General features: G+C 43.6%; 2 protein-coding genes across 3 annotated transcripts in view; one reads left to right on the forward strand and one right to left on the reverse strand.

Moving 5' to 3' along the window:
• The window catches only part of sult1st6 (sulfotransferase family 1, cytosolic sulfotransferase 6), a 45,015-nt gene extending 34,805 nt beyond the window's left edge, over positions 1–10,210 (forward strand). The window contains exons 5-7 of the mRNA XM_046369370.1: positions 2,504–2,598; positions 3,673–3,853; positions 9,606–10,210. Of these exons, the coding sequence (XP_046225326.1) occupies positions 2,504–2,598; positions 3,673–3,853; positions 9,606–9,718 (389 nt within the window). The 3' untranslated portion in view covers positions 9,719–10,210. The remainder of the gene's footprint in view (positions 1–2,503; positions 2,599–3,672; positions 3,854–9,605) is intronic.
• Positions 10,203–25,771, reverse strand: atp2a1l (ATPase sarcoplasmic/endoplasmic reticulum Ca2+ transporting 1, like). 2 transcript variants are annotated; one of them, XM_046369369.1, is made up of 22 exons: positions 25,500–25,771; positions 23,221–23,238; positions 22,544–22,626; positions 20,744–20,848; positions 19,929–20,067; positions 19,065–19,145; positions 18,709–18,794; positions 18,033–18,330; positions 17,556–17,722; positions 17,165–17,253; positions 16,732–16,834; positions 15,945–16,193; positions 15,482–15,700; positions 15,209–15,320; positions 14,415–14,641; positions 13,984–14,204; positions 13,444–13,646; positions 12,942–13,161; positions 12,322–12,439; positions 11,975–12,092; positions 11,369–11,413; positions 10,203–10,517 (listed from the first exon to the last, which is right to left on the reverse strand). In XM_046369369.1, exons 1-21 carry the CDS (start codon positions 25,615–25,617, stop codon positions 11,409–11,411), a joined length of 2,979 nt encoding a protein of 992 aa, XP_046225325.1. In that variant the 5' UTR covers positions 25,618–25,771; the 3' UTR covers positions 10,203–10,517; positions 11,369–11,408. The 2 variants fall into 2 exon arrangements, with proteins under 2 accessions (XP_046225325.1, XP_046225324.1); XM_046369368.1 differs by lacking the exon at positions 11,369–11,413.
• Between the last annotated feature and the right edge of the window lie 548 nt (positions 25,772–26,319).

Consider the following 26,319-nt stretch of genomic DNA (forward strand, 5'->3'; position numbering starts at 1 on the left):
GTGTTGCCATTGTTCTTCTAAAATGTCAATACTATCTTTAATGTTGATAAGCCCATGGATATACAAAATAAAAAGCAGGACCCACAGGGAAACCCACCAATTGGTCGCTCACCACTGTCATGACTCTCCTGGGTGAGGATCCAAGGCCTCAGATCAGCTTGCCAAATGGCTGACAGATAGGCAGACCCCCCTCTCTCCCCCAGGAGAGGTGACACCGTCACACCCTGTCGTAAATTAAGTGAAAGAGAACTCTCCCTTTGCTCCTCAGTATTGGGAGAGGAATGTCTTTGTCTACAGATACATTTTGCCCAAAGAGTGAACTTTGGAATAATATTTATTAGATAGGAATGTTAAGGATGGTCTGTGGGGATCTAAAGAATAATCCTGTCATATTGTTTATTATTTTGTGATGTTATTAAAAACTGTATGAACCAAATACTGTAACTTAGGAAGGAAACACATTCCAGCTTTCAGTTTTCCATCCAATATGATGTTAATAGAATATGAAGAACAATGAAACTATGTTTGTTAAGATAGGAATGTGATTTTGGTTATCTAATGAGATAATAGTTTTTCATGTCTGTTGCACATTAACTAAGTCACGCCCCTAATGAGGTCAGAAGAGCATGTCAGTGGGATGGAACCACCTTTCCAACCAGAATGCATAAAAGGACTGTCTAAAAATTAACATATTCAGACCAGCAGATGGACAGTGTGAGCTAAACATTATGAATGGTTGAAACTCTAAAACTCAACACGAGATGAGAAGATAACCTCGTCTATCAGACCAGAAAAGCGTGGAGCGTTGGCCACACGTTGAAATGGTTAGAAACTCTGAAACTCTCAACACGAGTGAAGAAGATAAAGACTAGACCAGAACATTTGACAGTCTCCAGCTGTGCATGTAAAGGGATCTAAAACTTGACTATCTACCCGAGAAAGGAAGGAGAAGATCCTATCAGACAATAATTGGTGTATCTGAAGAAACATCCACTACAACCCGGAACAACTAAGGACATTGAGACCTCTGGTAGACAACCAGAGCCTTACACCCATCGAGCCACTTCCCATAGAAGGATTGATTGGTTTCAGAGAGACAAAGGACAAAGACATCTACACATACATACATGACATTCCTTACCCCAAACGAGCGGTGGTTCATGAGCAAAGTCTTATTATTACTTTGAGGGTAGTTTCCAAATGAACGATAAGTTTGACTCTCTTTGTCTCTCCCTCTCTTTATCTACCCCTCCCTCCATATGTGAAACAAGCTGTCATATCTTGTCAGTCCACTAGGGACGTTTGTGTCACGTAAGTGTGTATGTGTATTGTGTTATTATTTAGTCAATAAATGATTAAATCAATTTGTGTAGTACTGAATAATCAGAAAGGCTGGGGTTCTTGCAGATTCAAGAAGTCTGCAATGTTCAGAATGAGACTGATATGAGGTAATGATTAATAAGTGATTGTTATTGATGTAAGAGATATCTATATATCTTCTAGAGTTAATCCAGGAGATAGTAACTCGTTAAAAACAACTTCTTCCGTGGTGGCCCCAAATTCCTAATGAGTTCATTGTTACATGATTAATAGAATTGGGTGACAATTAAACATAGTTAGTAGATTCAATAAATAACAGTCATCACGTTAATGAAAGTCACGTCACCACCCACAAGACCCTCTCTATAAATCATCCCCACAAGCAGATTTAAGTCCGTATGTTGTCCATTGTTCATTAATTGGCATGGTGTCATCTGTATGTAAATCTCCTGGACCAATGGCAATACTTCTAACAAGTTCAATGCTCAGCAATAATACTTATATTATTCCTTTTCCCCAAATGTGTGGGGTATCCTCTTCATTGTCTTATGCTGAGGGCAGCATCATAGCCATAGGCTAGGCTGCATGATTGTGCATGGATATAGCGTACCTGAATAATAAGCCAGTCATGGGGTTCCATCTGTTGGCTAATCCCCTTGTGTGTTGGGTTTGATGGGCTTCTTGAAGACGTCTTGCACTTCCTTGGCTGTGGAAACGTGTGTTGTGTTCTGGAAGGTCAAGATTAGTTTTGCCTGGCGGATGAAGCCACATCTCAGGTTTAGCTTGCGTAGCTGGGAGCTCACCTCGTTGTAGGTTTCCCTCGGCAACTCAGTCCTGGATAGATGCTGACCCTCATCCCTGCATAGGTCAGACCCCTGAATTCTGCTGCAAGGCAAACAATTTGCCACTTAACTTTAAAGCTTTGGTCCATACAATCATACACCGAGATCCGTTCCGTAGAGGACCCGTGCGGTGCACAATGTTAATCAACGGCATGGGACCCAGCTTCTCCTGCACAAACTGTTCATAGAAAATAATATGCCCTTTCCGAGAAATAATTCTAGCCTGTGTTTGTCATGGAGACAGAATACTTTTATGATAGTGCTAATGTAAATGCTGATAGAATGAGAGTTGGTTGGTTTTGAGTGTAAGTGGTTCAACTGTGTATTGTACTCTCCCTCAGTGGCATGGGGGTCCTGGTACGACCATGTGAAGGGTTACTGGGAGGAACGGGAGAAGAGGAATATACTCTACATTTTCTATGAAGACATGAAAGAGGTAGGGGAGAGCGGCACCAAATGTCCACACACACGGATGCGTGTGCACACACAGAGAAGCACACAACACAAAAACTTGCACATATACAGTTTATGACCAGCACTGTCATTTATAAATGTATAGCTTTTCTCTCTCGTAAAGGTGGTGGATTTATGTGTGAAGCCAGGGTCAGAATGATCTTATCTGTAAACACATCTCTGCCACACCTCCATTTCTATGATCTCTACCCCAAAAGCAGACCTGACTGGCACATGCGTTTCCCCATGCTTAAATTCAAGGTCAGAATGTGCCCGATAGGCGTACAGAGGCCCATTATCAGCAACCATCACTCCTGGGTTAGCTAATCCAAGTTTATCATTTTAAAAGGCTAATTGATCATTAGAAAACCCTTTTGCAATTATGTTAGCACAGCTGAAAACTGTTGTTCTGATTAAAGAAGCGATTAAATTGGCCTTCTTTAGACTAGTTGAGCATCTGCGGCATCAGCATTTGTGGGTACGATTACAGGCTCAAAATGGCCAGAAACAAAGACCTTTCTTCTGAAACTTGTCAGTCTATTCTTGTTCTGACAAATGAAGGCAATTCCATGCGAGAAATTAACAAGAAACTGAAAATCTCGTACAATGACGTGTACTACTCCCTTCACAGATCAGTACAAACTGGCGCTAACCAGAATAGAAAGACGTGTGGGAGGCCCCGTTGCACAACTGAGGAAGAGGACAAGTACATTAGAGTGTTTAGTTTGAGAAAGACGCCTCACATGTCCTCAACTGGCAGCTTCATTAAATAGTACCCGCAAAACACCAGTCTCAACATCAACAGTGACAAGGTGACTCCAAGATGCTGGCCTTCTAGGCAAAGTTGCAAAGAAAAAGCTATATCTCAGACTGGCCAATAAAAATAAAAGATTAAGATGGGCAAAAGAACACAGACTTTGGACATAGGAACTCTGCCTAGAAGGAGAGCATCCCGCAGTTGCCTCTTCTCACTGTTGATGTTGAGACTGGTGTTTTGCAAGTACTACCCCCCCCCCACATATTCCAGCTAAATTCTCATTATTTGTCTTCCTCACAGAATCCTCAACGAGAAGTGGAGCGCATCATGCGCTACCTTGATCTGTCGCTCGCAGATGATGTCATCAGCCGCATTGTGGAGCTGACCTCCTTTAAGACCATGAAGGAGAACCCGATGGCCAACTACTCCTTTATCCCCAAACCAGTCTTTGACCAGTCCATCTCCCCCTTCATGAGAAAAGGTATGCCTCCCTCTATCTACTATTAATACATATGTGACTTATCTGAGTCCGTGGCAGATTGCACACTACTGTGGCTCTCCCTAGCTGTCTTTATGTATATGATCAACCTGAACTCAGGGGTAGACGTAACATAATAAACTAAAATTCTGGGACACTCAAATTAATATTATATATTATGTTTGGTATGGTATGAATTAATTTGTGGTTGTCCGTCATCCATTTTGTATGATATGTTACGAATTGCAATTTGTACAATATATCCTCCGACCAACCAAGCAATCACCCACCCTCCCTTTGGGCTGTTAGAGTTTTGCGTTATACGCCTATCCATCCACCCTCCTTTCATTTTTGCCTTAAGTAACCTTCTGACTTATATAACCATACCAAATGTAACATATCATACTAATTTGAGTGTCCCAGATTTTTTTGTTTACTATGTCACGTCTAGTCTAGGGTTTCCCAAACTTGGTCCTGGCCCCCCAGTTCAGCCATCCATATAGGAAGAATGAATGGCAAAAGAATAAGGTTTTGGAATAAACGCAGAAAATAAGGTCTGAGGTTAACACAGGCTTAGGCGATCTTACACATTTTGTTCTATGAGATCATAGTCAGTTAACATGACCTTTATAAATTATTATGAAGCCTTTATGTGTTTTGTTTTTTCTTTAATTACAAAAAAATTCTCAAGTGACATTAGCTGATGAATATGATCTCATAGAACAGACAGCGTTTATCCAAAACGCCATTAATATTCTCCATAGGCTTTGTCCAACTAACCATGGCGGAGTTAGTGGCTCCAAAAAGACTCTGGAAACAGGGAAGTAAAATAGGTTATTCGATCAATCATCTATTTCAGTAGGATGGGGCAAAATTGTTTTGGAAGTCTAATGCAATGTCATGCAATTTTATTCAAGTCCAAACAGAATAACAGAAATCCTCTAGCTGCCTTGCAGGCCGTAGTAGACAGAGACACCTGCTCACACGCAGCATCTGATGAAGGCAAAAAACACGACAGGCAGGGCTCACAATACAGCATGGTGAATACAAAACAAGGAACCGACGGGACAGAACGGAACACAAAGGAATAAATAGGGACTCTAATCAGGGGAAAGGATCGGGAACATTACTATTTCTCTCTATAGTTACTCTGAGCATGTTATGTATTAACTGCCTTGGACAGTCGTTTGTTGGAGTAAATACATTCGATCAATACATTGACTATTTCAGTAGGATGAGGCAAAATTGTTTTGTTACAGTCTAATGCTATGTAAATGCTCGAGTTGAAGAGTACTATTTTTTATTTTATTTTTTTATTTCACCTTTATTTTATTTAACCAGGTAGGTTAGTTGAGAAGAAGTTCTCATTTGCAACTGCGACCTGGCCAAGATAAAGTGTAGCAATTCAACACATACAACAACACAGAGTTACACATGGAATAAACAAAACATACAAAATCAATAATACAGTAGAACCAAAGAAAACAAAAAGTCTATATACCGTGAGTGCAAATGAGGTAAGTTAAGGAAATAAATAGGCCATGGTGGCGAAGTAATTACAATATAGCAATTCAACACTGGAATGGGGAATGGTAGATCGGCAGAAGATGAATGTGCAGGTAGAGATACTGGGGTGCAAAGGAGCAAAATACATAAATAAATAACAGAATGGGGATGAGGTAGGTAGATAGATGGGCTGTTTACAGATGGGCTATGTACAGGTGCAGTGATCTGTAAGCTGCTCTGACAGCTGGTGCTTAAAGCTAGTGAGGGAGATGTGAGTCTCCAGCTTCAGAGATTTCTGCAATTCGTTCCAGTCATGGGCAGCAGAGAACTGGAAGGAAAGACGACCAAAGGAGGAATTGGCTTTGGGGGTGACCAGTGAAATATACCTGTGCATGCTACGAGTGGGTGCTGCTATGGTGACCAGTGAGCTGAGATAAGGCAGGGCTTTACCTAGTAGAGACTTGTAGATAACCTATAGCCAGTGGGTTTGGCGACGAGTATGAAGCGAGGGCCAACCAACGAGAGCGTACAGATCGCAATGGTGGGTAGTGTATGGGTCTTTGGTGACAAAACGGATGGCACTGTGATAGACTACATCCAGTTTGTTGAGTAGAGTGTTGGAGGCTATTTTATAGATGACATCACCGAAGTCGAGGATCGGTAGGATGGTCAGTTTTACGAGGGTATGTTTGGCAGCATGAGCGAAGGATGCTTTGTTGTGATATAGGAAGCCGATTCTAGATTTAATTTTGGATTGGAGATGCTTAATGTGAGTCTGGGAGGAGAGTTTACAGTCTAACCAGACCCCCAGGTATTTGTAGTTGTCCACGTATTCTAAGCCAGAGCTGTCCAGAGTAGTGATGCTGGATGGGCGAGCAGGTGCGGGCAGTGATCGATTGAATAGCATGCATTTAGTTTTACTTGCTTTTAAGAGCAGTTGTAGGCCACGGAAGGAGAGTTGTATGGCATTGAAGTTCGTCTGGAGGTTAGTTAACACAGTGTCCAAGGAGGGGCCAGAAGTATACAGAATGGTGTTGTCTGCGTATAGGTGCATCAGAGAATGACCAGCAGCAAGAGCAACATCATTGATGTATACAGAAAAGAGAGTCGGCCCGAGAATTGAACCCTGTGGCACACCCATAGAGACTGTCAGAGGTCTGGACAACAGGCCCACACTGAACTCTATCAGAGAAGTAGTTGGTAAACCAGGCGAGGCAATCATTTGAGAAACCAAGGCTGTCGAGTCTGCCAATAAGAATGTTGTGATTGATAGAGTCGAAAGCCTTGGCCAGGTCGATGAATACGGCTGTACAGTAATGTCTCGATGGTGGTTATGATGTCGTTTAGAACCTTGAGCGTGCCTGAGGTGCACCCATGACCAACTCTGAAACCAGATTGCATAGCGGAGAAGGTATGGTGGGTTTCGAAATGGTCAGTAATCTGTTTGTTAACTTGGCTTTCAAAGACCTTAAAAAGACAGGGTAGGATAGATATACAGTGGGGCAAAAAAAGTATTTAGTCAGCCACCCATTGTGCAAGTTCTCCCACTTAAAAAGATGAGAGAGGCCTGTAATTTTCATCACAGGTACACTTCAACTATGACAGACAAAATGAGAAAAAAAAATCCAGAAAATCACATTGTAGGATTTTTTATGAATTTATTTGCAAATTATGTTGGAAAATAAGTATTTGGTCAATAACAAACAAGCACGATTTCTGGCTCTCACAGACCTGTAAGTTCTTCTTTAAGAGGCTCCTCTGTCCTCCACTCGTTACCTGTATTAATGGCTCCTATTGGAACTTGTTATCAGTATAAAAGACACCTGTCCACAACCTCAAACAGTCACACTCCAAACTCCACTATGGCCAAGACCAAAGAGCTGTCAAAGGACACCAGAAACAAAATTGTAGACCTGCACCAGGCTGGGAAGACTGAATCTGCAATAGGTAAGCAGTTTGGTTTGAAGAAATCAACCGTGGGAGCAATTATTAGGAAATGGAAGACATACAAGACCACTGATAATCTCCCTCGATCTGGGGCTCCACGCAAGAGACCCGTGGGGTCAAAATTATCACAAGAACGGTGAGCAAAAATCCCAGAACCACACGGGGGGGACCTAGTGAATGACCTGCAGAGAGCTGGGACCAAAGTAACAAAGCCTACCATCAGTAACACACTACGCCACCAGGGACTCAAATCCTGCAGTGTCAGACGTGTCCCCCTGCTTAAGCCGGTACATGTCCAGGCCCGTCTGAAGTTTGCTAGAGAGCATTTGGATGATCCAGAAGAAGATTGGGAGAATGTCATATGGTCAGATGAAACCAAAATATAACTTTTTGGTAAAAACTCAACTCGTCGTGTTTGGAGGACAAAGAATGCTGAGTTGCATCCAAAGAACACCATACCTACTGTGAAGCATGGGGGGGTGAAAACATCATGCTTTGGGGCTGTTTTTCTGCAAAGGGACCAGGACGACTGATCCGTGTAAATGAAAGAATGAATGGGGCCATGTATTGTGAGATTTTGAGTGAAAACCTCCTTCCATCACCAAGGGTATTGAAGATGAAACGTGGCTGGGTCCTTCAGCATGACAATGATCCCAAACACACCGCCCGGGCAACGAAGGAGTGGCTTCGTAAGAAGCATTTCAAGGTCCTGGAGTGGCCTAGCCAACTCCATAGAAAATATTTGGAGGGAGTTGAAAGTCCGTGTTGCCCAGCAACAGCCTCAAAACATCACTGCTCTAGAGGAGATCTGCATGGAGGAATGGGCCAAAATACCAGCAACAGTGTGTGAAAACCTTGTGAAGACTTACAGAAAATGTTTGACCTCTGTCATTGCCAACAAAGGATGTATACCAAATACTTATTTTCCAACATAATTTGCAAATAAATTCATTAAACATCCTACAATGTGATTTTCTGGATTTTTTCCCCTAATTTTGTCTGTCATAGTTGAAGTGTACCTATGATGAAAATTACAGGCCTCTCTCATCTTTTTAAGTGGGAGAATTTGCACAATTGGTGGCTGACTAAATACTTTTTTGCCCCACTGTAGGTCTGTAGCAGTTTGGGTCTAGAGTGTCACCCCCTTTGAAGAGGGGGATGACCGCGGCAGCTTTCCAATTTTTAGGAATCTCAGACGATACGAAAGAGAGGTTGAACAGGCTAGTAATATGGGGTTGCAACAATTTCGGCAGATAATATTAGAAAGAGAGGGTCCAGATTGTCTAGCCCGGCTGTTTTGTATGGGTCCAGATTTTGCAGCTCTTTCAGAACATCAGCTATCTGGATTTGGGTAAAGGAGAAATGGTGGGGGCTGTGGCGGGTTGCTGTGGAGGGAGCCGGGCAGTTGACCGGGGTAGGGGTAGCCATGTGGAAAGCATGGCCAGCCGTAGAGAAATGCTTATTGAAATTCTCAATTATATAGGATTTATCGGTGGTGATAGCGTTTCCTAGCCTCAGAGCAGTGGGCAGCTGGGAGGAGGAGCTCTTATTCTCCATGGACTTTACAGTGTCCCAATACTTTTATGAGTTAGTAGTACAGGATGCAAATTTCTGTTTGAAAAAGCTTGCCTTAGCTTTTCTAACTGCCTGTGTATATTTGTTCCTAACTTCCCTGAAAAGTTGCATTGTCACGGGGGCTATTCAATGCTAATGCAGAACACCACAGGATGTTTTTGTGCTGGTCAAGGGCAGACAGGTCTGGAGTGAACCAAGGACTATATCTATTCCTAGTTCTACATTTTTTGAGAGGGGCATGCTTATTTAAGATGGTGAGGAAGGCACTTTTAAAGAATAGCCAGGCATCATCTACTGTATTTGGAGGGCGGGATGAGGTCAATGTCATTCCAGGATACCCCCCAGCCAGGTCTCAGAAGATAGATGGGGATAATCAATTCACATATGGTAAAGGCCAGCTGGGGGCAGAGGGAGGTCTATAGCAAGGGGCAGAAGACTGTTTCAGGGAGCATATATATATTACTGTGTCATTTGTACATTTTTAAGTTACTCTCCGGTTTCATCTGGAGGGTAAGCTTCCCTGCAATTGCTTGAATAAACTCTTATTGCTGATAAATCAATTCTGCCTGATTCTTGGAACAAGATTTTCTCAACACGTATATTGACTATTTCAGTATATTTTGGTACATGAACTATTTCAGTGTATTGACTATTTCAGGATATTTAGTATTTCACTATCTGAGTGTGTTGGAATGACTCATCTCAATCTCTTCTTGTTTTCTTTCAGGTGTAGTAGGTGATTGGACCAATCATTTCTCCCCTGCCCAGACACAACTGTTTGATGAAGACTACAAAAGAAAAATGAAGGATGCTGACATCACTTTCCGGACTGACATCTAGTGGGATTTTCCTCTCTGTATTTCCAACACAATTTAACTGGGCAGACTTTTACTATATGAGGTCGGAATCACTAACAGTTGAAACGTTTTCCAATGTCGTGGGATTTGTGAGAAGCCAAACACCCATTATTGCTTAGATGTGGACCATTTATTTGAATGTTTGTCCGCTTTATGCAGATATACTGTTGAGAGTGAATCATTGATTTCTATGTCTTGAAAATCAGCCCTTTGTTAAAAAAATGCATCATTTGTAGTGATCACTTTGTTCATTCATGGTAAAGATATAATACATTAAGTGTCGTGAGTGAACTTGTCCTTTGTTTGATGTTATGGACAACCTTCAGCACAGTACTTCTCTCCTACATTGGACTGATGTAGAGCACATGGGGGCAAAGACCCGGATAAAGTAATGAGTAGTAGTGAAATGTAACACAAGTTGGATTGTGGTGGAGAAACTGAACAAAAAAAAACAACAGTCAAGGGTATCCAAGTTTAACAAAAAATCTCTTTTTAATACATTATTTCTATGAATAAAATCTTAAATATTTGAATATTGTTTTGGTGGAGTAAAACCCCAATCCAATTGAATCTCTTTCCATATACAGAGGTTGTTTTATGTGCATTTTTAAAATTGTTTTTTTTTTTCTCGTTGACTTTTCTGTTCTGTCCCCTCTGTTCTATTGGTTGACTCACAAGAGCTCCTCATTCATTGGTTGTGAACGTCATAGTTTTCAATCTTCTCCTCCTCGTCCTCCCTTTCTCCACCTCTCTAATTCCTCTTCTTCTAGATTTCTATTTTTCTAGAGGGAAAGAAAAAAAGCAGTAAATCAGAGGGAAAGAGCTAAATGCAATGTTAGTTTTAAATGAAAGCTGGTGAAATTAGCAGCAGAGATATGTAATATGTAATGAAACTATAATTACCATGTTATTTCAACCATAGTAGTATAATCACAATAGCTATAATACTACAATAGCTAATTACTAGCCTTTCTTGTCATTCTTTTTCTATAAAGATTTCTATGCAATATTATTAGTATAGGATCTGAACGTTCACTATGTAAATATTACAATATGGTTATTTACTGCAGAGGTAAAGTATACTGAGCAAAAATATATCACACTTTTATCGAATAATCGCTCATCTTACAAATGTTTATGGCAACAACAGTTACTGCGTCAAACATCTACCCACACAGACTCAGACACCCACGCCAATGCCGAAGCATCTAGACAACTCACAACAGCAGCAACAACAGGACATGATTCATGATATCCTGGTCTGTGCTGTATAACTAACTTCTATGTCACAACCATACAAGTTGGCTACACAGCACAAACAGATCTGGGACAAATCCCCAAAGCCTACTGATACATCACTGATACGATCGATACGTATAACAGTGGAAAACAACATCCATAAACCAGACCCGCAGAATACAGAGCAGTACAGATACAATACAGAAGTAGCATGTCCACACACATTTGAGCATATAGGCTAGAGATCCCCGGGAAGACTGAAAACGACAAGAACGCAACTTGGGCAGGTTGTAAAACACAGGATCGCTTTGTACATGTACACCCACTCTCCTGACATAAACACAATGACATACACACAAAGAGAGAACCGCTAGCGATGCAGTTGGTGGGATACCTTGCTGTGGTTACAGGCTAATGGTGGGTGATAGGCAGGATTAGTCTGTAAAAAGATGATTCAAGGTGTTATTGAGGAATGAAAGGATGGAGTTATATGATTAAATAAAAGAGAATGAGAGAGAGGTGAGAGCGAGTATGAAGATAGGAAGACAGGGAGTTAGAAAAAGGAGTTTCGAGAAAAATAATGAATACAGAGAGTTAGAGTAAGAGAGAGCAGAGCATAGAGATAAAGAAGAAATAAAGGCAGTGAGAGCCGATGATAAAATGATTGAAACAATTGAGAGAGACATTTAGAAGAGGTTAAACGAGCATTAACATTATGATACAAATGGTCTTAACCAGATGGCAGGATTATTCATTTCATACCAAATAAAAGATAACCAGAGTGAATGAAAGAAGGAATTCATTTAAGATTTTTATCGAAGCTGTTATTCAAATGGAGAACAAGGAATGTTATACAGTAGAACTGCTAGGGTATAACTGTTATACAAAGTACTTTAGAAGCAGAATTGCTTGCAAATACAAGGATAGAATACCATTCATTTGGTTACAATGGTAAAGGTGTGTTTGTGTGTGTTTGTGTGTGTGTTAGAGGCACACTTACTCTCCAGGTAGTTACGGGCGACAAACTTCAACACCTCGTCAATCAGGATGACAGGGAAAGAGAGTTTCAGGACAATCAACCATTGCTCCACGTTCAAGTGAGTCAACTTGAAGACCATCTGAGCGGGAGAAGGGAAGAGAAGAACACAGGGTTATTAGGGAAGAACAACTGACAAACTACTGGCAGAAAATACTCAGTAGTGTCTTCTGAGCAATATAAATGTCACATTTATTAAGCATAAAAGCATATGATGGGACCATTTCCACAGTGACAGAAGACTGTGATGAGACCATTTCCATAGTGACAGAGGACTGTGATAAGACCATTTCCACAGCGACAGTACTTACGGGCAGGGGGTCGACGTAGATGATCATGAAGTGGAGGGACATGGAGAGAGCCATGGCTCCAACCAGCCACAAGTTGCTCCATGGGGGCATGCGCACCAGAGACTGGTTCTCAGACAAGCTGTAAGGGAGGGGTGTAAAGAAGACAATTTAACATCACATGATTAGAGTATGTGTGTGTGTGTGTGTGTGTGTGTGTGTGTGTGTGTGTGTGTGTGTGTGTGTGTGTGTGTGTGTGTGTGTGTGTGTGTGTGTGTGTGTGTGTGTGTGTGTGTGTGTGTGTGTGTGTGTGTGTGTGTGTACGCGAGTGCATGCCTCTGCGTATGCATATGTGTCTGTGCTCTTGCATCTGTATATGCGTGTGTGTGTGTGTGTGTGTGTGTGTGTGTGTGTGTGTGTGTGTGTGTGTGTGTGTGTGTGTGTGTGTGTGTGTGTGTGTGTGTGTGTGTGTGTGTGTGTGTGTGTGTGTGTGTGTGTGTGTGTGTGTGTGTGTGTGTGTGTGTGTGTGTGTGCGCGCAACAGTGCATGCCTGTGTGTATGCTTGTGTGTCTGTGCTCTTGCATCTGTATGTGTATGAGTGTGTGTCTGTGCATGTGCCTGTGCGTGTGCATTCTGCGTCTGACCTGTTGAGGGCGTTGGACATCTCAATGGTGACCAACACGGACAGAGCCATCGTCATAGGGGGAGAGGCCTCGAACACTTTGCATGCAATGCCGACAAAGTCTTCGTTGTCGTCGTGGCACTGCATGAAGTGGGACAGCTGGTGGAAGGTGACTCCGGGGCCGGTGGAATCGTACATGAACCACCAGACGGCAGCTGCGACAGTGGCGGCACCGACATATCCTGGTGCGGACCAAAGAGACTTACCGTCAGACACAGACTCAGGTGGTGAACACCTTAGTGGTGTTCAACCAGCCCTTACAGGACCCTACTAATGCAAAGCAGACAGGGGATAATATGTCCTAAATGGTACCGTATTCCCTTCATAGTGCACTACTTTTGACCAGGGCCCATGTTCCCTATATAGTACAAACCTTATTGGCCCAGGACAAAAATAGTGAAGGGAATAGGTTGCCATTTGGGACATAAACAGATAGTTCCCCTGTCCTATTCTTCCACACTTACCTCCAATGACCATATATCTGAAGAACAGCCAGCCGGAGATCAGGGGCTCCTTGGCGGAACGTGGGCGGCGGCCCATGATGTCCAGGTCGGGGGGGTTGAAGCCCAGGGCGGTGGCAGGGAGACCGTCAGTCACCAGGTTGACCCACAGCAGCTGGACGGGGATAAGAGCCTCGGGCAGACCCAGGGCAGCAGTCAGGAAGATACTGAATGAGTGAAGGGAAGAAAAGGTGGATTGATTGATTTAGGTTTTACAAGTGGTTACAAGTTAAAAAAGTACAAATCCCAGAGAATAGTAGATGAAAGCAGACTACAGTTGAAGGGATGGGGAGGACAAGGAGGAGAGAAGTTAGGTCCCTAAGCTAATGCCTAGGCTTTAGCTTGATGGGCTAACACAATCTCTGAGAGCCCGGGTTCAAAAGTTGGTTCCATACGAACACTCACCAGACGACCTAATACCTAGGTTTTAGCTCGATGGGCTGACACAGTATCAGAGAGCACAGGGTTCGAACCCAGTCCGTCCCGTATGGACAGGACACTCACCAGACGACCTCACCAACATTGGAGGAGATGAGGTAGCGGATGAACTGCTTCATGTTGTTGTAGATGGCGCGGCCCTCCTCGACGGCGGACACGATGGAAGAGAAGTTGTCGTCAGCCAGGACCATCTCAGAGGCAGACTTGGCAACGGCAGTGCCAGAGCCCATGGCGATGCCGATCTCGGCCTTCTTTAGGGCGGGGGCATCGTTCACACCATCACCGGTCTGGTTTAAGGGGAGGGAGAGAGAGAGGGTCAGTTGAAGTGGTGCATGTACAAGTCAGTCATTCAAAGATCACTGGAGGAGTACTGGATCACATCCAGTGCACTAACAGTTACGTTACAGGAATTTGGGGTAAACTTTGGATTCACTTGAACTACTATCAAGTATATATAGTATATTGCATGTGTATCTACACATATGTCTAGGCCTCACCATGGCGGTAATCTCGTCTTGGCCCTGCAGGAACCCAACGATCTTGGACTTGTGGGAGGGCTCCACACGGGCGTAGCAGCTCGCATTTCTGACAGCATCGCTTTGCATTTCAAATGAGGGCAGGTCGTCGAACTCACGGCCAGTGAAGGCCTTTCCAGTCACATCCTCGTCCTCTGTGAAGATGCCAATACGACGGCAGATGGCCACTGCGGTTCCCTTGTTGTCACCTGAGGGAGTCGAAGGATGACATTAGCCAATCAGATGAAGGATAAAGAGAAAGATGTACTGTACAGTAATAATGACCAGGGGTGGAATCGAAGGGGAACTGCGTTTTCAACGTGATACTCATTTTGACATTTTTAGTTGGTGAATTTACAGTTGTTGTTTTTTACAGTAATTTTACAGGGAAAAAATGTTTCTCTCCAAATCAACCCCAGGTAATATGTGACTGGGGAATTAGCAACAAACAAAACATGCTAATATAACGTGGAATACGTGGAATACAGTCTATGTAAACAGAGATATTAACACAAAAGACACGTGATAGCACAGACACAACAAAAACCATCGTGGATGCAACACCACTTTCAACACAGACAAGTATAATATTTGCTTAAGAACGGAGGCGACACAAACTAGATCAACGTCACAGGAGATTATAATATTTACTTAGAAACAGACAACACAATCTAGATCAAACTCATAGATAAAGGAAACATATACACAGTCACTTTGTAAAGGAGGATGGTCTGTATTGGGAATGGGTGCTAGAGAGGAGGTAGTGGTACACGAACCAGTGATCATGATGACGCGGATTCCAGCAGCTTTGCACAACAGAATGGCGGGCGTAACCTCTTTACGGGGGGGATCCAGCATACCAACGCAGCCAACGAAGGTCAGGTCAGTCTGGGGACGAGAGGAGTGAGGGAGAAAGGTGAAGATGAGTCAAAACCAACTTGGATATATCTGGCTAGACATCCATCCAAAAAAAGGTGTCCATTCACGTATCCATCCATCCTCTCATCTATCCATCCATCTATCTACAGAGAGAAATCATTTTTTCTCACCTCGTAATCAATGAACTTGGTGGCATCCTCAAGCTTCATCTCCTCGACTTTCAGGGGGGTGTCACGGGTGGCAAGGGCCAGGCAACGCAGGGTATCGCGGCCGCAACCCCATTCCTTGATCACAGCCAAAATCTTCTCCTTGACGGCACTAGTCAGGGGAATGCGGGTGGTGCCAACGCGAACATAGGCACATCTGTCAATCACACCCTCTGGGGCACCCTATTTGAGCGAGGAGGAAACGGAGAGAGGTGGGGTTTTCACAAAGGGACCAAATCAAACTCCTTCCATTCCTGCTTTGAAAATGTAGTTGTCACTAGAACTGTTGAGAGACTATAATTTAGTGGCTAATAAACTACTTGCAATGGAACAATAAGGCATAAGCCCATGTTCAACGCACTGGAGGAAGAGGACTAGAAGAAGAGAGCTCGAAAGTGGAGAGAGAGAGAGAGAGAGAGGAGCTGACCTTCACAAACATCTTAGCTCCACCATCGCCCTTGGAGGGGGTGCAGTACACAGACATGGACTTCCTGTCGCGGGAGAACTCCAGGGTGAATTCCTTCTTCATCAGCTGCTTGATCACAGCACAACAGGCATTGGCTCTATCAGGCTTGGAGAGGCCTGTAACTTTGGAGTTGAACACGTTCATCTTTTCAACCAGGCAGCACATGGCAGTCTCGGTGGCCTCGCCCACTTTCTCATAGACCTTCTTGGCCTGGAGTGAAGGGAGATAAATAGAGATAAAGTGTCACAGAAAAGAAGTTAAGAAGAGGCCGAGGGTGGAATCTACAGCAACGGGACACCTTGGTAATCATTAAACATGTTACTTGATGTTTGTTAGCCACGACGGCAGGGAGTACATTTCAGTTGCCAAACGGAAAAGGTTGTGGTTTGAATACCCGAGCTAACAAGGTGAAAAATGTGCCCTTGAGAAAGGCACTTAACCCTAATTTGCTCCAGGGGCGCAGCAGTTCTACGGCTGACCATGTAAAACAACACATTTCACTGCACCTATCCGCTGTATGTGACGACTAAACAACAAAGTTCAAAGCTTTGTCACAATGACTTTGTCAGAGCATAAATATGTGTTTGCCATGTCGTTTTATCTGTGTTTAGGGGACTACAGAAGAAAATGAGCGACATAGCGAGAACTTGATGGGAAAACTGAACTATTGACGGACGGAATGAATGAATGGTGCACTGTCCCTGCCTACTAATGTGATAAATTAATAACAAATCAAACAATTCATTACATCGTTGTAGTCCAGAGAGGAGTCATTGCACAGGGCGCTGATGGTTGCCAGCTCAACAAGGCCATCGTAGGATCCGCAGGGGGTCTTAACACCTCCCTGGGAGCTAAGAGAGGGAAGAGATAGAGAGGTGGAAGAAAAAGGGAGAGAGAGATTGACAGAGGGAAAGAAGGAAGATATAGGGAGAATAGAGAAAGAAAGAAGGAAGATATAGGGAGAATAGAGAAAAAGGGAAGGAAGATATAGGGAGAATAGAGAAAAAGGGAAGGAAGATATAGGGAGAATAGAGAAAAAGGGAAGGAAGATATAGGGAGAATAGAGAAAGAGGGAATAAAGAGAAGATGTGTTCACATTGAGGTCATATGAGGCTCGGTAGCTTGAATGGTACCTATGTGGTAAAGTTAACGCTGGTTGCCACAGAAACGGGACTACTTACACCTCTCCCTCGGGGGTGTACTTGGAGCCGGAGATGTCGAACATGTCCAGGTTGACATGGTCGCCGTCGACATTCTTGATGATGAACATCTAGAGAGGAAGAAGCAAAGGGAAGTTGTGAAATGACTGTTCAGTTTGTGTATGTGTGTATGTGTGTATGTGTGTATGTGTGCGATTCTGACAAGTGTCTGAATGTGCCCAAATTGGTCACATAGGGAACAATGTGCCGCCCAATGTCCCAGTGAAATGTTTGTCTGTGTACAAATGTGTCTGTATGTTTCTACTAAGACAACCATGGCAAGCCACAATAAATCGGTTCGGAGCCCGGATTTGGCCCGTGGGCTGCCAGTTGCAGACCCGTTATAGGGTACTATGTTCTGTGCTGCACCCACCTTGGTCACACACATCTGGTTGGTGGTCAGGGTTCCGGTCTTGTCAGAGCAGATGACTGAGGTGCAACCCAGGGTCTCCACAGAGGGCAGAGAGCGGACAATGGCGTTCTTCTTGGCCATACGGCGGGTACCGAGAGCCAGGCAGGTAGTGATGACAGCGGGCAAACCTGGTAGAGAGATGATAGTCGAAACCGTGAGTAAATCAAATAGTAGTGATATAGTGAGAATAACATAGTGTGCATTTAGTCACAATGGAATATCACATACAACGAGCATTGTGTGAACCGCACATACCTGAACAACCACACACATGTGCACACACAAGTCCACACACAGACACATACACGGACACGCACATACACACCACAACCCATCTCTCCCCCAAAGACACACATTCATGCCCCCTTCCCCTCCCCATGACATCTCTCTTTCCCCTATCCATCCCTCCCTCCCTCCCTCTCTCCCTCTCTCCCTCACCCTCAGGTATGGCGGCCACAGCCAGGGCAATGGCGATCTTGAAGTAGTAGACGGCACCACGGATCCAGGAACCTCCATGGACGGGATCGTTGAAGTGGCCAATGTTGATCGCCCACACGGCAACACAGATCAGGGAGATGACCTTGGACAGCTGCTCGCCGAACTCATCCAGCTTGGCCTGCAGGGGGGTCTTCTCTTGCTCGGTGGCGACCATCTGGTCGCGGATCTTGCCAATCTCGGTGGAGACGCCGGTAGCCACAACCACGCCAATGGCCCTGCCGGCAGCGACGTTGGTGCCCTGTGGTTGGTAGAGGTGGAAGTGGTGTATAGACGGTGAGAAAATAACGTAGAATTGAGTATACATTTTGTTTTACATGGTTATACACTATTTCACACTGTACACCCTGTTACAAACTGTTATACACTACTGTAGGCCTTCTATTCATCTAGGAACCAAGAGGATGCAGAAACGTTTACTAGTCATGAAAAGAGAACGCTAGAGGGGGTGTTACGAAAGAGCGAGAAAGACCGAGGGCCAGAGTGAGGGATAGAGGTGTAGAAAAAGGATGGAGGCAGGTGAATAAAGAAAAGAGGGATGTAGCGACACAGTGGTGGAGGGGAGAACAGCATAGAGAGATAGAGGTATGGAGGGAAGGAGGGGTGGAGCGATACTTGCAGAGAAAAGCATGTTCTTCTTGTCCTGGTTGACGGCTCTGGGGTCGGGGACGGATTCAGTATGCTTAATCACACTGACGGACTCACCTGAGGGGGACCCACAGACAATGGTCAACGAGAGGACACATAACAAGAAAACAGTATGCAAGACAATGCCTTATACAGGTATAAAAAGCACCCTTCCTCACATTTCTTATAGGACTATAATGTAAATAGGTCTTTAGACCCTTTATTGTGTTCTTTATCCGTAATGATTTTTAATCATGTAACTGTGTATTGTTGTTTTAGTTTCTGCATAGTTGAAACAACATGTTATGTAATATATGGTAGGGAGTTGTAGTGTGTAAGGATCCTCACCAGTAAGAATGGACTGGTCAATGCGGAGGGTGGTGGAACGGATGGCAACAATCCTGATGTCAGCGGGGACTTTGTCACCGACTGGGGAAGGGGAGGGGGAGATAAGTATGCATGCTTAACCTCAACTGACACATTATACACCAACCAATCAAAATAAGCCGTAGGAATGCCATAGAAATGACTGGCTTGAAGGGCAACAGGTGTACTATGATAAATGAACACCAGTGGGTAATGGGAGAGATGGGAGAGAGAGAGAGAGAGAGAGAGAGAGAGAGAGAGAGAGAGAGAGAGAGAGAGAGAGAGAGAGAGAGAGAGAGAGAGAGAGAGAGAGAGAGAGAGAGAGAGAGAGAGGGCAAGAAGGGGGGAAGAGGTGTGGCAGGTGGTAGGGGGGTATTTATACCCAAGATTTTGTTTTCCTTCCCTCAGCATGATTTCACAGTCGTTTGCCCCCTCCCTCCTTCCCTCCCTCTCGCTGCCTTACATGGGTAAGAGGCCTCCCCATCTCCCCTCCATCCTGCTCTTGAAAATCCTTTCAAATATACACTCTGTGGGTCCCTGACTTTCTTTCTCAACAGTTTACACAATAAAGCCACTTAACACCTAAAGTGGTAAAAAAGGAAGGAAAGCATTTGATTGGGTAAGCGATAATAAAATGCATGTATTTGTTAGGGCGACACATACAATTAAAACATTGACACATTGAGTCATCAACAGTCAGATGAATTGTCCCATCATGCTTTAGCTTGAGCTATTGTGCAGCATGAGTCTATAGTCTAGAGTCCCTAGTCTCTAGGTCTTTAAAACGGTATACAAGAAATTGCAGAATAAAAATATAGGTAATTAAGAGAAAGATGGGTCTCTCACCGGACACCTCCACAATATCACCAGGAACCATCACATTGGCCTTGATCTTCTGCACGCTCCTTCTGTCAGTACGGAAGACTTTGCCCATCTCAGGCTCGTATTCCTTCAGAGCTTCGATGGCGTCCTCAGCATTGCGCTCCTGTGGCAGACAACCAGACACGCGTGCAACTACAGTCAATACAAACACCCACTTTCAATTCTAACACAGCTACAGTCGATGCAAACACCAAGTCCCGGGACTGTAGTCAACACTGACGTAACCACAGACAATACAAACACCTAGTCATAACATACAGGCATAACTATACACCTAGTCGCAACATGTAGCCCTAACTCATAACACAACTACAGACAATACAACTGTTAAGGAAATAGACCATGGTAAAACTAACAGAGCCACAGTCAATTTATTTGAATTTGATTTATTTTACTAGGCAAGTCAGTTGAGAACAAATTCTTATTTTCAATGACGGCCTAGGAACAGTGGGTTAACTGCCTGTTCAGGGGCAGAACGATAGATTTGTACCTTGTCAGCTTGGGGATTTGAACTTGCAACCTTCTTGTTACGAGTCCAACGCTCAAACCACTAGGCTACCCTGCAGGTGGCTGTCTGTTTGTTTGTTATTACTCAAAACATGCCCGGCTGTCATTCTCACTGGTGTCCAAAAGTAATTCTGTTTCAATTGAGCAAACTGATCTTTCTCAGTAACCCTAACCCACGTGCACTATGTCACCAACCCACATGCTATAGGTCATCAAATCTGCGTGTATGTATCATTGCTCAACGTGTACGTGTGTATGTCAACACGACTGACCTGCCACACTCCAACAACAGCGTTAGCGATAAGGATGAGGAGGATGACGAAGGGCTCAACAAAGGCAGTGACGGTCTCCTCACCTTCCTCAAACCAAGCCAGCACCTGAGCACAAACAGGTGGACAACAGAGGAAAATGGTTAGCATTTGGTGTCAGCATTTGCATCACAGCATACAGTCACGCTGTCTGCAGGAGAAACCGTGTTTGATCACAGTCAAATCAATGTTAAATCAATGCAATTATTATCTGACACAGTGGTTTTGTGTAAAACATCAAAAGAAATTCCTAGTAACATTTGTGGCATGGCAATAAAGTTGCCTGATTCTGAATCTGCCGCAAAGCAGGGAATGTCTATGGGCTATTTGATAGTCTGTGGTTGTCTGTAGGTTTCTGTTGATTTTTATGTGGTTTACACATGTTTATAATGATGTTATGGATTTTAGGACATAACAATTCTCCAGAGGGAAGCCCTTGGCTTGAGAAGCTGTGAGGATGTTTCAGACGATTGTGAATAAGCAGTGTTCAGAGGGCACTGCAGGGCACTATCAGGCATTTAGAAAATGATTTCATGTGTGTGTTCCATCACTGTTCTATTTTAGTCTGTTTACTGTCTGATACTCTTACACAGACTCAATGCTGGTGTACATGGGCACAACAACAGGTGGCAAAATTGTTACAGGTTTAGAAATAAACCTACTTAACTTGCATTTTGTTCATTCATTTATAAATGTGTAAATCGTATGTTTTATGCATTTGAAATTTCGCATTTGTGCATTTGCAGTTTTGGAATAGTAAACTTATGTCCAAATATTTAAAAGAATAGTTGCACACTCCATATAGGCTCTCAACACTTTAATGGGTAAACACCGAATCAGCTGGCTGTGTTCAAATGTTTTCTTAAATTGTGTTGATGTTGTTCAGCTGTTGTCTAAAGTGAAGCAACTGCTCCAGTTTGCAGTTTAATGCTCCAGTTTGCTGTATTTCACAATGACGACACAAACCCTGTACACTTGATCTCCATGTCCCATAACTCCATGCTCCCACAGTATCCACTTCAACCTTCTCTACCTCTTTCTGTGGAAGCCCATCGTTCCTTCCATCAGACCTGACCTTTTCCCGAAGGATACAGTTTCTCTTCCCTGGCTTGAGTCTTTCTTAAAATAAATCATTACCCCCTCGACCCCCCCCCTTACTCCTTGCACCCCCTGTCTCTCACCCACTCCTCAATATTTGCCTTCTAAGGCCATCCTGACAGCTGGGGTGGAAAGCGTGTGGTAGGAATTAATACACCTCCAACCACCCCTCTCAAGATCAAATAGGGGGTGCTTATATTTGTCCTGTTCAATGTACCCCCACCCCAAGTTCTCCTGTTCAAAAATATATTTTAAGAGGGAAGGGGACTTGGAGTGCCAAGAGAAGGTACAAGTTGTTTGATAGGGCGACAAGACAGCAATTCCAAAGCAGTGATATGCAGGATCATCCTTCAGGCCAGTGGCTTGGGTTACAGGTGTAGGCCTACAACTTTAAGTGCCACTGTCACAGCTGTTTGATATGAATTACGGGTCTTAACAAAAAATGTGTAGATTAGGTATGAGGGTGTATGATGGGTGGTCCCCCCCCCCCCCCCATTTTTAAAAAAAATTAAATAAGTATTTTCTTCTCACTCTGGGTTGGGAAGGGAATTAAACTTGATGTTAACATCTTGAAATAATTTCACAGGTGTTCTTGGCTACAATTACTATTATCGTGAGCAAAATAACCCGGATGAAATAATACAAGCGTAGCCTTTATTTACTCACAAAAGAGATGCAGGCAGCCAGCAGCAGGATTCTGACCAACAGATCCTCAAACTGCTCCACAATCAGCTCCCAGGTGGTCTTACCTGAGAGAGAGAGAGAGAGAGAGAGAGAGAGAGAGAGAGAGAGAGAGAGAGAGAGAGAGAGAGAGAGAGAGAGAGAGAGAGAGAGAGAGAGAGAGAAGAAAATAGAACAAAAAGTATTATTAAATAATGTTCTGAGAATTTGTGTGTATTTGTTATTTTTGTCTGGTGTCTGGAGGCAAGATAAGCATTATGCCGAATGCTGTGTAAGATAGATAATGTATGTAATGTTTTGCTTGATTTCCAACCCCAAATAAGTGATTATCATATAAAAAAAGGAAATGACCCATGTATTGAATGATTTGGAGTCATACACCTATAAATGTGGTTGCTCAGTTACCAGGATTATACAAGAGTGTGAGGATTACACAATAATGTGCAAGAAATTCCACAATCAAGTGATTGCTTGCATGTTTAAATGAACTCCTGATAAAGGTTGATCTTATTTTGGATTGAAGCCAGTAGTCATTTTTAAAATGATGTGAATCACGTGTAAAAAAGTATTCATAATATTGATAAACGTTGGTACATTTCCACAATGTGCTTCTTATTTGTGAATTCGGATGAGTGACAGTTGATGTGGGAAAAAACACTTACCCTCCTCAGCTGGCAGTGCTGGGGTTGTCCAATCACGGTGCAGGGAAGAGGAGGTGGGCAGAACCCAAAAAACAATATTAGCACAAAATAAATTGCATGATATTGTATGATATGTCAGACTTAGTTTAGTTCATCATCACTTGGACTGGGAAGATATATAATATAGTTAAACAATGATACATTAGTTATTGGATCTGTTGTACACACAGACATTTGAAAGCACAGTTTGGTGAATGTCTATATACTTACTTTCAACCATTTTGGGTGAACCAAAAACAAAAATCTCACCTAGATAAAATGTATTTTAAAGTGTCTTAGTGTACAACAGATTCAATAAATAATGTATCAGTGTTTTAACTATTGCTTTGTATCAACAAGCCTTAAAATCTGGAAGAACACACTAATTCAACATAACATTTGGATTGCCCATAAACTAGCCATAAACCAGAAATGCATTGAAATGTAGCCCATGGAATTGTGGACACCTATCTGATAATCGCAATTACCATGTTGCTGATTGTTGTCTTTCCTGTAAGTGTATCTATACACTTGCTTATTCATCAAATACTTTTTTGCTACAAAAGCATGATCATTAACAAACTGTGGCCAGGAATGCAATTATGACCAGCTTATGCAATGTTAAATTAACACAAAATGGTGTGGGCATTTCAGCGAGCTAATCGAAGCAGACTTCCATCTAACTTTGCTTGGTCTATCTAGTTCACGCTGCATGCAATTGGTCAGTGATCAGCAACTCAGTAATCATATTTCATATCATTCATCCCTGTTAGCCATCTAAGGACCTCCCCCTCTGCACTAGGACAAAAATTATGCTTTTAGAGTGCAATGTATAAAGTCAGAAAATCTCCTGTCTCAGCCACTCCCTGTCACCATTGGAATACCCCAAGGCTCAATCCTAGGCCCCACACTCTTCTCAATTTACATCAAAAACATAGCTCAGGCAGTAGCAAGCTCTCTTCCATTTATATGCAGATGATACAGTCTTATACTCAGCTGGCCCCTCAGATTTAGTTTTAAATGCTCTACAACAAAGCTTTCTTAGTGTCAAACAAGCTTTCTCTACCCTTAGTTAAATCTATACTTGGTTTCCTCTATTGTAATCGCTGCTCTTTCAGCCCAGCTGCCAAACTAACCCTGTTTCAGATGACCATCCTACCCATGCTAGATTACGGAGACATCATTTACAGATCGGCAGATAATGGTGCTCTCGAGCGGCTAGATGTTCTTTACCATTCGGCCATCAGATTTGCCACCAATGCTCCTTATAAGACACATCACTGCAATCTATACTACTCAGTAAGCTGGTCATCTCTGTATACCCGTCGCAAGACCCACTGCTTGATGCTTATTTATAAAACCCTTTTAGGCCTCACTCCCCCCTATCTGAGATATCTACTGCAGCCCTCATCCTCCACATACAACACCCGTTCTGCCAGTCACATTCTGTTAAAGGTCCCCAAAGCACACACATCCCCGGGTTGCTCCTCTTTTCAGTTCGCTGCAGCAAGTGACTGGAACGAGCTGCAACACACACTCAAACTGGACAGTTTTATCTCAATCTCTTCAATTATGGACACTTACTGACAGTTGTGGCTGATTTGTGTGATGTATTGTTGTCTCTACCTTCTGGCCCTTTGTGCTGCCCAATAATGTTTGTACCATGTTTTGTGCTGCTATAATTTGTTTAATCCCAGGCTCACATCCCCACAGGAGGCCTTTTTGCCTTTTGGTAGGCCATCATAGTAAATAAGGAATTTGTTCTTAACTGACTTGCCTAGTTAAATAAAGGTTAAATAAAAATGTAATAAAATGCTCGCCCTGTATATTACCCATGAAGACTCATGAGCCATCACCCGTCTTTCTGCCTCCCACTCCTCTTCCTTTCCTCTTTAAATAGCCCTTCAAAGCCCCCAAAAGCCTCTGCTTCTCCGTCTCTGCATGTCCATGTCTACCACCTGTGGCAACTAACCGAACCCTTTTCTAAAAAAATAATCCAACACAGAACCTCACTGCCCACTGCAAGTGTCCCTAAAGAAGAAAAAAAAACTTCAAAGTGAGGAAAACTTGTGATGTCCTTAACAGATATGATCCTTCCTTCACATATTAAACATCACATCTACTGGTTGTAAATGCCTAACCCAGTGGTCTCTATGCTACAGGGCACACCTCCCGTACTTAGTCTATTCTACCGTCAGTTTCCATTTCTTTTCTATGTCCCCCTTTCTTCATGCACCCCTCCATCCCTCCGTGGGTCTCACCATTGGGGCCATACTTGGCCAGGTTCTTCTTGACTTGGTCTGGGGTGAGACCGGTTTCCATGTTCACCCCGAAGAAGGCCAGGCATTCTGCCGGCGTCTTCGTGTGCGCGTTCTCCATCCTTGCTACTGGCCGTGTCTAGGCGTGCTCTTTTGATTTTCGTTGTGTTGCTCCTTTTTCTTTTGTGTGTGGTGCTAGGACTTGTATTGGTCCCTTGATTTTCTTCGACCCCTCCACAAGCAGGAGTGCTGGACTGACAGAAAGGCGAATAAGCAAACACTGCTGCAGGGTTTTATATCAGCACGGCCACACTATTGGTGGGGACCCCAATTGTACACGCCTCTAAATTCCAGCATGAGAGATATGGGATGGTGAGGGTGGGGCTCGAGGTGGAGTAATAGGGAGGTAAGCTGGTAGACTTGGACAGGAATTGTGGACTTGGCCTGGGGGAGGAGGGGGAAGGGGGTGTGTGGGGGGATACGGAGTTGAAGGGGGGAGTGTACCATGGAATAAGAACTGTTTTTGGAACATGCATGGTCAGTGGAATAAGGATAGGGGAGAAGGTGAGAGAGTGAGACAGATCTTGCAGGGGGAGGAGGGGAAACATTGAGTGACGGCTCAACTGGTTTCTGCTGAGGAAGGGGGCCGAGACAGAGAAAGAGTGCGAGAGAGCAAGATGGATAGAGAGAGGTGGTGGAAGGTTAACTTAGTACAAGCAGTAGGGGAGCGCAGTGACATCGAAGCCTAGGCAACCAGGGTGGTACATTGATGCATGGGGGTTCACATGGAACCGAACAGATAGTTCAAACCACAGTTATGCCA

The sequence above is a fragment of the Oncorhynchus gorbuscha genome, linkage group LG11 (genome assembly GCF_021184085.1).
Source record: "Oncorhynchus gorbuscha isolate QuinsamMale2020 ecotype Even-year linkage group LG11, OgorEven_v1.0, whole genome shotgun sequence".
NCBI classification, from domain to species: domain Eukaryota; kingdom Metazoa; phylum Chordata; class Actinopteri; order Salmoniformes; family Salmonidae; genus Oncorhynchus; species Oncorhynchus gorbuscha.

What these genes read in the sequence shown, in the direction of transcription:
- atp2a1l (XM_046369368.1), bottom strand. Translation starts at nt 25,617, where the DNA reads ATGGAGAACGCGCACACGAAGACGCCGGCAGAATGCCTGGCCTTCTTC. An exon ending in CTGTTGTTGGAGTGTGGCAG is followed by an intron (nt 20,068 to 20,743) that starts GTCAGTCGTGTT and finishes TGTCTGCCACAG; the next exon opens with GAGCGCAATGCTGAGGACGC. An exon ending in AGAAGAACATGCTTTTCTCT is followed by an intron (nt 18,331 to 18,708) that starts GCAAGTATCGCT and finishes TACCAACCACAG; the next exon opens with GGCACCAACGTCGCTGCCGG.